Here is an 11,839-nt window from a genome sequence, read left to right on the forward strand (position 1 = left end):
TTTTTTAAAAATTCTATTCTCAGCACTGTTTTCTGAAGAAGAGTACAAAAAGATATATGTATATATATATATTTATTAATCTTAAATTTTTAAAAGGTCGTGAGGCTGTAAGGCACCTTAGCAGAGCATTACCACTTAAATCTCAGCTGCAGGGAGAACCGACTTTAAAAGTGATTTTAATATTGATGAGCACTTGTAATATCTGCTTGTATTCAAGTGTAGTGTGATGTATGAAAAAATGATCCACTTTTTTCTTTCTCTTGCTCTTATTAGAGGGTTATATGAAATGACTCCATTGACGGCACTGTGCACGAGCTCTTCCTTCTGAAAATGCCAGCAGTCCTGTAAGGCAAAATGCTAGATTTGTTAAATGCGCAGGTCACCGTTACTGTGGGTGATGGCCTGTAGCCCTGTGCAGATCTGCACAGACCCCGGCAACTGCCTAATGCCAGACTCCACGTTCCTTGAGCCCTGCGTTTCTAGCTCTGGGCAGCACCTGCTCGCCAGCGCTGTCCCTGCCCATCAGCTGTGTGTCTATGGAAGCAAAGCTGCTTTAGGGTCACACTAGGAAAAACTTGCTGACGACTCCCTTTCCATATGATGAAAGTCTTGTTAATTCCTCTTGTTAATAGTGTGGTTATTTTCTTCCTTTCCTGTAAGTAAAACCAAAAGCAAAGCCCCCTCCTGTGCTGGAGCACCTCAGACGTACCAAAGAAGTGTTTGGGGAGCTGGCGGACGGCCACCATCATCGTAAACGCTTCAGCCTCGAAAACTGAATTTTAGAAGCAGTGATGAAGTTTTGCCTTTTTCTTTAAAGTAGCATTTTAGAATCCTGGGTGCAGCCTGAGGTCTTCATCCCTCCTTAGGGCCTCATAAGCCTTCCACAGCGCATCGCACCTTGGTGTTCTGTGGCGGCAGAATTTGGAGAGCTTGTAGCCTGTGATTACTTTTTACCATTTTGGAGATTTTGGTTTTTGGTGGGTTTTGGTGGTTTTTTTGGGTTTTTGTTTGCTTGTTTGTTTTGCTTGGGTGTTTTTTATATTTTTATTATTATTATTATTATTAAGTTTATAAACATCCCTGGAAAAAAGGAGTGTTGATCTGCTTGAGGGCAGGAAGGCTCTAAGGAGGCACCTGGACAGGCCGGATTGATGGGCCAAGGCCAACTGTATGAGGTTTAATAAGGCCAAGTGCCGGGTCCTGCATTTCGGTCACAACAACCCCAAGCAGCGCTACAGGCTTGGGGAAGAGTGGCTGGAACGCTGCCCGGCAGAAAAGGACCTGGGGGTGCTGGTGGACGGCCAGCTTAACATGAGCCACCAGTGTGCCTAGGTGGCCAAGAAGGCCAACAGCATTCTGGCTTGTATCAGGAATAGCGTGGCCAGCAGGAGTAGGGAAGTGATCGTGCCTCTGTACTCGGCACTGGTGAAGCCTCACCTCGAGGGCCGTGTTCAGGTCTGGGCCCCTCTGTACAAGAGGGACATTGAAGTGCTGGAGCATGTCCAGAGGAGAGCTACCAGGCTGGTGAGGGGTCTGGAGACCAGGTCATATGAGGAGACGCTGAGGGAGTTGGGCATGTTTAGTCTGGAGAAGAGGAGGCTGAGGGGAGACCTCACTGCCCTTTACAGTTACCTGAAAGAAGGTTGGAGAGAGGTGGTGTTGGCCTCTTCTCCCAGGTGAATAATGACAGGACCAGAGGAAATGGTCTGAAGTTGCGGCAGGGGAGGCTTAGATTAGATATTAGGAAGAATTACTTTACTGAAAGAGTGGTCAGGCACTGGAACAGCCTGCCCAGGGAGGTGGTTGAGTCACCATCCCTAGAGGTGTTTAAGAAACGTCTAGATTTGGCACTTCAGGGCATGCTCTAGTGGCAGAGACTGTAGGTTGTTTGTTTGTGGTTGTTTTGTTGTTTTTTGTTTTTTGGGGCTTTTTTGGTGCGTGTATGGTTGGACTCGATGATCTCAAAGGTCATTTCCAACCATGAAGATTCTATGATTCTAAGGAGTGCCACTTCTACCTCTTCAAAATTCATTCAGATGAACTGATGGCAAACAAGCTTTGTAAGGCTGAGGCTTCGTGACACGCGAGTAGGGCTGACATGGAACAAAAGCCTGTTGGAGAGAGATGACAGATGTGCCTGTTCCATACGTAGAGGCAAGGCACAATTCTTAAAAGAAATTAAATTTATTAATTCTTCCTGGATGTGGTCTTTGGAGTTCTTCTGTAGCTGCAGCAGCTTTGTAGCAGAGGGTGATGTTGTTTCTCTGTATCTTTAATGTTGTGGCTCTCAGCAGCTTTTTTTACCTCTGTGATAGACAGGCAGCTGCTCATGGAGGCAGCGCAGAATGCTGCCCTGCGTATTCCTGTTGTATTCCAGAAACCTCACTAGCTTCTCATCTGAGTGCTTTCAGGCTGCTGGGATTACTTCTACCATCCTTTGAGACATGGGTCCTATTTTGGGTCTGATCTTCCACCGTTTTGCAAATATGCGTGGCCGGAGCCATCTGCTGAATCATCACCTCTTGTTGACATTGAACATAAATATTAACGCAGAGGGCATTATTCGACAGCTTACCGGCTTCTGATTTTACATTTATTGTCATTTGGAGTTTAATGAGGGAAATGTCCTGATGTTGCATAGTGCCACATAGCCGGTGCTGCTTCAGCTAGGGGTGTCGGGCTAGAGGCAAAGATCATCGGTCTTAATTTAATGAGATAGAAATAGCTGGCTTAAGTGAATGATTTTTTGCTTGTTTTAAGTTATTTAACTATTTTTATTGCATAAGTAATCAAGTCCTATATTTATGTGCATAAGAAAGGGTATATAGGAGCTAATTTCCACAGCAGATGAAGTACTCTTGTGTTAAGAAAGCAAAATATTTCTGTACAAATTCTGTTTTTCAGAATGGAGAAATGCTCTTTCTCGAGGAAGGAATTGGGAAGAGGGAAAGGCGTCCACAGCGGGATCAGTAGTTAGAAAGCCTCATTGTCAGCTAATCGAGTGAGAACTGCACCTCTGCTTCCCTGTAATGGCCTGACTGGTCTCATTTTCTTTTTCAGAACTGATAAACAAAACTGACTTGCTGAGTCTCAGCGGAAAGACTCTACATGTGACAACAGGGTCAGCACCTGCGCTGATCACCTCTCCTGATGCGCTGCTCTGCCAGTATATCAACTTGCAGCTAATGAATGCAAAGCCACAAGGTATGTGTGATACTGATCTCTCCTCGTTTACAGCCTGAGCTTTTTGTGCTATGAGTTTTGGATGCCATCGCTTACTGGTGAAGATAAGCACGCGTGTTTTCAGTGGTAGATGGAGATTTTGTTTATTTTTTCCAAATATTTGCTTCCTAATACACACAATGTTTATATTTAGCTTTTCCCCCTCTTTTCATAAAAGCAAAAGGAGAGCCAGTTTGAGATGAGGGAAGGCATTTAAACATGAGCCCTTCGGCATTGTTTTCCTATTTCTGACCATCAGCTCACCTGTGCAGCTTATTTTAAAAGGCTGAGTCTAAAACTGACCAGAAATGAAGGAGGAGCCAGCTCTTTACTGAGACATTGTAAACAGCCTGTGAAATGTTTCTTAGTGCTATTAAAAAGCCAAATGAATTGTATTATTAACCTGATCTGGAGGACTGATACGTGCATGTAATTCTCTTTCACAGCCTCTAATCTTGTAACTTCTCCTCTGAAACCTCACGGTGGCACAGCTCTGTTGTTAGTCATTGCCCTTAATCTCTGCCCTGGTGTAAGTCCTTTCTGGACTGTCCATGTGGAATCTGACTGATGCTACTGGGAACCTGCTTGGGCCAAAAATGTGTTTTTAACTGGGGATTAGATCATCAGAAGATGCTTTGTGAGCTTTTGTAGTTCATAGTGGTTTGTGTGTCCTGTTGAAATATTTCACGTTTCCCAGGCTCTAGGTTATCCTGTTGACCCTTATAAAGAATTCTGCAAAGTTTTGTTTGTCACGCTGTTAACGATCACTTATACTTCTGATTCCATAATTAATGAACTTAGTGAATATCTGTAAGTCGGTTGGCTTTGGTAATTACTCAGCACTATGAAGAAATAGAGATGAAATGGAAGAAGAAATCCTAAATTTCAATTTACTACGATAAATGAAATAATATCATTCCTCACCAGTAGTGATCCACCTGTTTGTCTTGTTCAGAATGTCAGAAAGGAACAGTGGGAACCCTTCTAATGGAAAACCCCGTTGGGCAGAACGGATTAACATACCAAGGTCTTCTACATGAAACAGCAAAAGTCTTTGGGCTCAGAAGCAGGAGGCTAAAATTGTTCCTGGATGAAGCGCAAACTCAGGGTAAGCACAAACTTTTGGTTTGCTTGTCCAAGGATACTTGAAAGTTTTTGTTGAGGAGCAACTAATGTGGGCTGAGATTGAAGTTAATCACTAAATGCACGCTATTTACACATTGGTTTCTAATTTTGCCCACTAATTCAATATTTATTTAATAAAATCCTTTAAGCACACACATGCCTTTAGAAATTCAAAGCTCTAATGCATTCCTTTCATGAAATGGCCAAGACGAGTTCTGTAAAAGTTTTCCTGCTTTTGAAATAGAAAGGTCAGTCAAGCAATGTAAATGGTAATTGCGTGCTGCTGGGACTGAGCAGAGAGTGAATCTCCTCCTAGAAGTGAGTCTTAAGCGTGACTATTTTAAGAACCCGTTCAAATTGTTCCTGTAACATTCATATTGTTGCAGATATTTTTTTTTTTCCTTCCTTTTGGAGAATGGGAGTGGGTGAAAAAGAGTATTGGATCTATTTTAGAGTTGTGTGAGTAGGTCAGACTTGGTTGGGTACGGCAGCTGCAGTTCATTCAGAATACCTGGGAAGTAGGAAGCTTTATCACATAGTCACAGATCTGAAATGTTAAAGAATCTTCCAAAACCACAGACAGATGGTGAAGCTTAGAAACAGAAATCTCTGATTCATGAGAAAGAGAAGACTAAAGAGGGAGCCACCTGTAGTGCTAAAAAGTTGGACCTGAGAAAGATTTGGGGCTTCATTTGACAGGAGGAACGGATTGGAAACTACATGGTAAAAAAAAAAAAAACCCCGCTGGTATTTCTGTGTATTCAGGAAAATTCAGCTCTTCAAATGAAACGATGGAAAGGGTTCTGTCTCCGGTTTATCACTGCGGCAAGACTGACAAGCAGTTTGGGAGGGATACATGACACTTCACCTTGACTTGTCACAGGTTCGGTTACCTGTGCAGAAGGTCGACATCTGGTTTAAATGAGTTGTCTAGTCCTAGGCTGGGATCAGTTTCCTCGGGGGTGCCTGTCAGATCACGCGGGAGGAGAGTGTAGTGCTCGAGTGGAGCCGCCTAAAACCGGGGTGACTTCGCTCCACCTGGGCTCAAGGGATTCAAGTAGGACAGATGAGGACCAGAGCAAGTGGGTGTGGGGTCTTTTGTTGTGGATTTGTGGTGGTTTGGGGTTTTTTTTTTGTGTGACCTGAACTCTGTTTATTCACAGAGCCATTTCTGTAAGTAAAATGGATCTCAAATGTTGACAAGACTTTCTAGTGATAGTTTGAGCTAATGCTAAAAATAAGGTGCTGAGTGGTGTTAACAAACACAGAGAGCTGGAGACCGTAGTGTTTAGAAACAGCACAAGGTGCAAGAACCAAGTATATCAACCACCCTTCGTGGGCATAAACAAAAACGTATTCCCGTGCGAAACCTTGCTGACGAGGAATTCAGCCATTCAGGAGCAGCTGATGTTGTACCTATTTCTTTCTCGGTTTCTATCATTGTTACAGGGCAAGCGGCGTTCACAGCAGCAGATGACTTAGTTACGATACTAAAGGAATTATTGGCGAAAACTTTTGAGCTTTGAAAGGGGGAAGTAACTGATAAAACCGGAACACTTATAGCCTTGAAGTCTCCGTTTCAGTACGGATTTTTAAAATGCCTTTACCTAAAAGGGAAATTGCTATAACATATTTGTCGTGTGAATTCTCCAGAACTAGTTAAACTTTAAATAAAGTGTATAAAGTGACAATTTCATGATGATGTGCAAGATCTGATTTGATGACTCTTCAAAGGCTAAAACAACTGGGTTGGTCTTTTTTAGACTCAGAATGTAGAGAACTTGGTCCTGGAGGTTTATAAATGAATGTAGCTAATAAATGGTTATGCCGTATAGCCGTGCTTCTGCTAGCTCAGATTTAGTTCTCACCGTGCAGCTCTTCTAATAACATTTTTTAATGGTATAAACGCTGAAATGGTCGTACTTTATCTTCAGATCTTCTTCATATGATAAATAAGTGCAGGATATAAAACAAATATCTTGATGCCTCTGGAAAACATTAGTTCAGTTAATGTTTATGTGTATTGTTGCAACTTTGTAATCTCCTACTACTCTTTTTACCAACGTATTTCAAGGTTCTACCTTTGTCATGGTTTTGGCCATATTGGCCAGTGGCCGGTGACAGATGCTGCCCCCAGCCTCTCATACACAGAGGAGAGGAGGAGAGATGAAGAGATTGAAGGGTTTAGAAGAAACTAAACTACTTTAATGAAATATTAGTAATAAAATAAAAAGGAAAATAATGAAATAGATACAGTTTTTCTGCTTCCAACCCTCCAATGGGGCAACGAACAACGAACTTAGCTGACCTTGGTTGTTATAGCAATAAGTATAAGCAGGAGCCTTTCTGCATACCATTCTTTGGCACAAATTGTCTTATCACTCTGAACGAACCGTTTTAGACACAACATGCTGTTAATTTCAGAGAGTTAGAAGAGGCCTAGCTAAGAAATAAAATTACTGAACAGAAAAAGTTGGTTCTGTTTTACCTCAAACCAGGACAACCTTCAGAACAAAAAGTTTAGTCTCTTCTTGAGTAGTGGTTTTTTTATCATTTGTTCTAAAAATTAAGTTATTTGCTGTTAACCATTTGAAATGTTTGAAAATAACCCATGAATTGGAAGGTTGATTCCTGTTTTTATAAAAAAAAAGGGAAAAAAAATCACTTGTAGGAAAATAAGTTATTAGTGTTGAAAATATTATTTTTATAAATGTCAGGTCCAGGCAGTTGGGATCTGCTCTCTATCGCACAAAGGCTTGCCAGCTTTTCAGAAAGAAATGTGTGTTTCACTCCCCTTTGGAATATTGGGAAAACGTTCTATAAATAAATGCCCAAATGATGAGCATTGCGTCTTCGTGTGACTGGAACAGGTTACAGGCGGCTGAGTCAGACACACGTTCGGGACGAAGGCAACACGTTTTAATGTGCTGACTTCAAAGCCTTCCTTTGGAGGAACTGGCGTGGAAAGGAGGATGTCCTTCCATTTTGTTGATAAATCAAGTTTCCAATTTCTAATAGTAACTATTGTCTTAAGTACTGTTGAAAACAGTAGCTTCATGTAGTTTCTAATTTGTCAGGATTTTAAAAAATAAATAATTTAAAAAAGACTTTGAGACCAAGTTCATAACTTGTTTGGCTGCTTCTGCAGACCAAAATAACTTTTTTACATACTGATGTAACATTTTTGGGGGGGGGAAGGAAGGTTAATGAGGGACTAAAGCCCTAATTGCTGAATTGGATTATACCTCCACTCTCTTAGCTCTGCTAGATGGGCATTCAGCCGCTTACAGCAGAGCACTACACTGGAAGAGAACTCCTTAAAAGCAGTGCCATCATGATCCATAAGGGCTTCTTAATTCTTTAATTAATAGATGGCTTTTTAAACTTCGATGAAGACTATATCTGCTCAGTCTAAAAATGAAATATTTTTCAAGGAAAGACGGGGGCTTTAATGGCAGGAGCATGCATACTGTTACATGGGAACAAAACTCCTTGCTGCTATTCCTAGAATCAGTTTTCACTTGGACATCATGTTACTGAAAACCAAACTGCTTTTCTCTTCTCTCCATGGATGCACTTCAGCCTTGCCCCCCGGCGCGCTCTCGGCTGGAGTCGAGCCCAAGTTAGAGCAGCGTGAATATCAGACGTCAGGTCTGTGATACAGTGCAGTACACTACAAAATTGTTTCTACTGAAAAAGCACCCAGCCATTCGGAATGTTAGTAATCTGTCATTTGTGCTAACACTGGTGCCAAAATTTAAAATTATCCTTTATTTGCTTGTGTTGTCTATGGGGATTCTAGCGCGCAGAGTAACACCGTCACCCCCGATATGCTTTTGCTTTGGTTTCAGTGGATGTATTTGTGGTTACCGCTTTGAAGTTTCTTAGCAGAGAGACCTCTGGTATATTTGTTATTCAGATTACTTTGTTCCAAAGCTGTACCTCCCAGTATTCAAAACAGTCTGCTCTGTTATTGGGGTGGTTTGCTACAGCTGACGGGTGCTGGGAAGCGTTGAGCTAGCAAGCATCGAACTTCTGGGCAAAAATGCTCTGTGAGATGGCAAGAATAGGGAAAGAGATTTCCAGTTCCTGCCAATTTTGCAGGTGACTTTCTGTAGCCACAAAGTGCGATTACTCTGTGCTGTGTGTTTCATAAAGAATTATAAACCCTGAATCAGCCTGTCGGAAGCATGCTATAGCCTTAAAAGAGGTTTGTTGGTGAGACTTTATCCTGTTACTGTTCCAAACCACGTGCATATAGCTATCAAAAGACTTAAGGAGTTGATCTGGTATGGGATGAAATTCTTTAGGCATATTTGACAAGATTGCAACATTAGTTTTTCAGCAGCTACTGGTACTACAATCCTTGCTTTACGTGTAAAACTCTATGTAATGTATGCATGTTCTTATACTGCTTCACACACGTTTTGTCTTCTGTCCGAGATGGGAGACGAGAGGAGGGGGCGCTCTGACATGTCCAGGGTGGCCAGTCTTAGGTGACATATTCAAGGGACTCTGGGTTTCAGTGCATTGTGTTGTATTCTTAATATCGATTTCATATCATTGCATTATAAAATAATTTTCTGAACGAGACGTGTGGATGTGAAGCTGGGAGCTGTGGGCCAACATAGGCTTTCAAAAAGTCCTGCTTTGCAACCTAGAACAGTATCTTCAACTCCCGCAGTGGCAATCCTGACGGGTGGTGACCCTTCCTTTAATGCACCCTGCGTTAACGGGAGAGAATGTGGAGCGCAGCAGTTTCTGTCCTAGTCCCACTTTGATAGCACCAGCAGCGCTGTCTGAGTAACGAAAGAGTGTTCATGGTTTTACCCGTGGGCAAGAGCACTAACTGTGTCCTGTTTCTCTCGTTTTCTTGGTTCAGAGATCACAAAGGACATCTCCATGAAGAACTTGAACATGAAGACTGTCTACGTTCGTGTTATACCCACCACAGCTGAATGTTGAGAATTCCATTTTTATGAATACGACCATGCAGACTTTTTTCCACAAAAAACAAAGTCAAATTAAATTAGTAGGCTTTTAGATGAACATCCAAGTTGTGCGTGGTACTGTTAACATCCCAAACTGCACACAGGATGTTTTCTACCAGTGCATGTCTAATATGCTGCCCTTTGGTTCAAATACAATGTATTTTCATTATGTTATCTTATGATACCGTAAAAGCTGGTCAGAAAAATGTCAGAACTCCTTAACCTTAGATATCTATGCAGAAATTTGCCTGAAAGAAATGGGACTAGTACCTCAGTGATGCTGCTCTCTGCCTGTCCTTTACGCAGAGGGCGTCTTTGATTTTCTAAACCATGGGTTTCCTACAAGGCTCTATGATCTATATTCCATGTTACAATAGCTTTGGCGCTTATTTAAGGGTTACTAGCTGGATTTTCATGAAGTGTGTGGCTGTTGATTTTAAAATACTCCCTAATTTCAACATTTGGAACAATAAATTTGCTTCATCTCCAAACTCTTGTTTCCCTGAGTTCAAACTACTTTGCTTCCTTACATTTTCTAGAGAAGATAACGCTCAGCACACCGTATGGATCAGGAAAAACTAGAGAAACTTGAAATCTGAACACATCCATACTGAATGCCAGTGACTGTTTGGATTGTGATTCTTGACAATTTGGGGGATATTGTTTAGTTAGGGTTTTTGGGGAGGGCTGTTCACTTCAGTTTCAGATTTCAAAGCAGTTTTAGATTGAAATTAGTGTTGGGTTTTTAGTTTTTATAATAATCAATATAACTTGCCACATGTTTTAGTGTTAGCTTGTGTATCTGTAAGCAAGTGAAATAACGAGACAACCTTTTTTCAGTTTGAGGATGTTTTTTGACTAGTCACCTGAAAGTAGAAACTTAAGCGTAGTTAAGTTTCCCCGCGTTTCAATAGCGTTGTTAATCAGTGTTGGACCGTGCTATCGTGCAGCATACTGAACTTGAGGAGGCGTACGTGCATGCAGCTGCCTTCGCTCCTGGCCCTTTATGAGCTTCCTGAGAACAAGATGACGTACACTGCGAACACCAGTACCGAGAGAGATACATTTTGTAAGAATAACAAAGTCTTGCTTAGCATGTTTTTCCATTGCTCTATGCTTTTCATCTTTACACTATGAATATAAACCAAAGCTTTTTTTGTGATAACACTGTTAGTGGGAATAACTATAAATAAATGTTCTGTGTAACTACTGTGCTCTAGTGGGCCATACCAAAACTGTAAGTACTCGTTTGAAGTAAATCAAGTCTCTGGCATTCAGCTTACATAAAAATATTTTTATCAGTATTTAAAAATGTTAGTGCCTGAACCTACGGAATCACTGGCCCGTCCAGTTTAATGAATATTGGATGTCGCCCTCTACCTTTCCCTGTAAGTCAGCTTGCTTATCTTTTTATTGACATACTGACATGGAAATAAAATTTGCCTTTTTTTTTTTTCACATTAAAAATGTCCAGGTTATGTCTTCTGCAAAGGTAAGACTGCTGTTCTTAAGTTGAATAATTTTGCGTTATTATTTATGGAGAATAAATGAAGATGGCAAATGATTGCAATCTAGCCTCATTCTTAGGGAGACAATCTAAGGGGACAACATTACTTGCATTTTTAAAGAGTTATTTGGGATTTAGCATTTTGCATATGTGGGGTTTTTTTTTATTTCTAAAGGTGTTGGCTGGCCAAGTTCCGTGTAAAGACTGGATTAGATTTTTTTTATATATATATGTGTATATACACACAGACATATATATCTATATATATGCGCTTTCTAGTGAATTGAAAGCCCAGCCAAGATTTATGAATTCACTGAGTTACAAACAGAAAAAGATAATTTTCAACAGAACCATTTTTCTTCTCAAATACATTTACAGCTGCTTAATGTAAAAAATAATCTGCCCTTAAGACAATACTTCTTGTGACCTTAGTCCAATAACCTCATACTTCACATGAGGCATGTTTGAATTGGGTTTCCTGGATTTTCTTTAAGTAAATGACTGTTTTATACTGAAAATGAAAACTGGCCATCCCTTGACTTTATACATGAGCTTCCTCTGCGAAGATGAAGAGCAGCACTGGCTGTGATGCACTGTTAAAACAGACAAGGGCATGCTGATAAAACTTACAGTCAGAGGTAAAGGATTTAATTATTTACTCGCAGGAAAGGGGTGAAGGAAAAATATTGCTGACAATTCTGTATGTGTCTCTTAGTTCTTCAAGACCTATGGAAAGGCAATAAATAGGCTTTAAGACAAAGTTAGCAAAGACAGCATTTTATTTTTGTAGACCTGAAATTAGTCTGGTTAGTCTGTGCATGAGGCTGCATGAAGGTTGGTGTATCAGCGTAACTACCCGTTACCTGCTTCTCAGAGAGTCTTTATGGAATAGCAGAGTTGATATCGTACTCTAAAGAGCGACCTAACGACCAGAGGGAGGCAAGGCATTATTTCAAGAAGAGGAGAGGATGACAGACTACAAACTAGACACGAA

At 41.0% G+C, this 11,839-nt stretch overlaps 1 protein-coding gene across 3 annotated transcripts in view; it reads left to right on the forward strand.

Moving 5' to 3' along the window:
- IARS1 (isoleucyl-tRNA synthetase 1) overlaps nt 1-10,544 on the forward strand; it is a 112,698-nt gene extending 102,154 nt beyond the window's left edge. For all 3 annotated transcript variants that reach the window (XM_054215755.1, XM_054215756.1, XM_054215754.1), the window contains 3 exons: nt 3,061-3,204; nt 4,178-4,330; nt 9,230-10,544. In XM_054215755.1, coding sequence (XP_054071730.1) covers nt 3,061-3,204; nt 4,178-4,330; nt 9,230-9,312 — 380 coding nt within the window. In that variant the 3' untranslated portion in view covers nt 9,313-10,544. The remainder of the gene's footprint in view (nt 1-3,060; nt 3,205-4,177; nt 4,331-9,229) is intronic.
- The last annotated feature ends 1,295 nt before the right edge of the window (nt 10,545-11,839 follow it).

The sequence above is a fragment of the Rissa tridactyla genome, chromosome 10 (genome assembly GCF_028500815.1).
Source record: "Rissa tridactyla isolate bRisTri1 chromosome 10, bRisTri1.patW.cur.20221130, whole genome shotgun sequence".
NCBI lineage: Eukaryota > Metazoa > Chordata > Aves > Charadriiformes > Laridae > Rissa > Rissa tridactyla.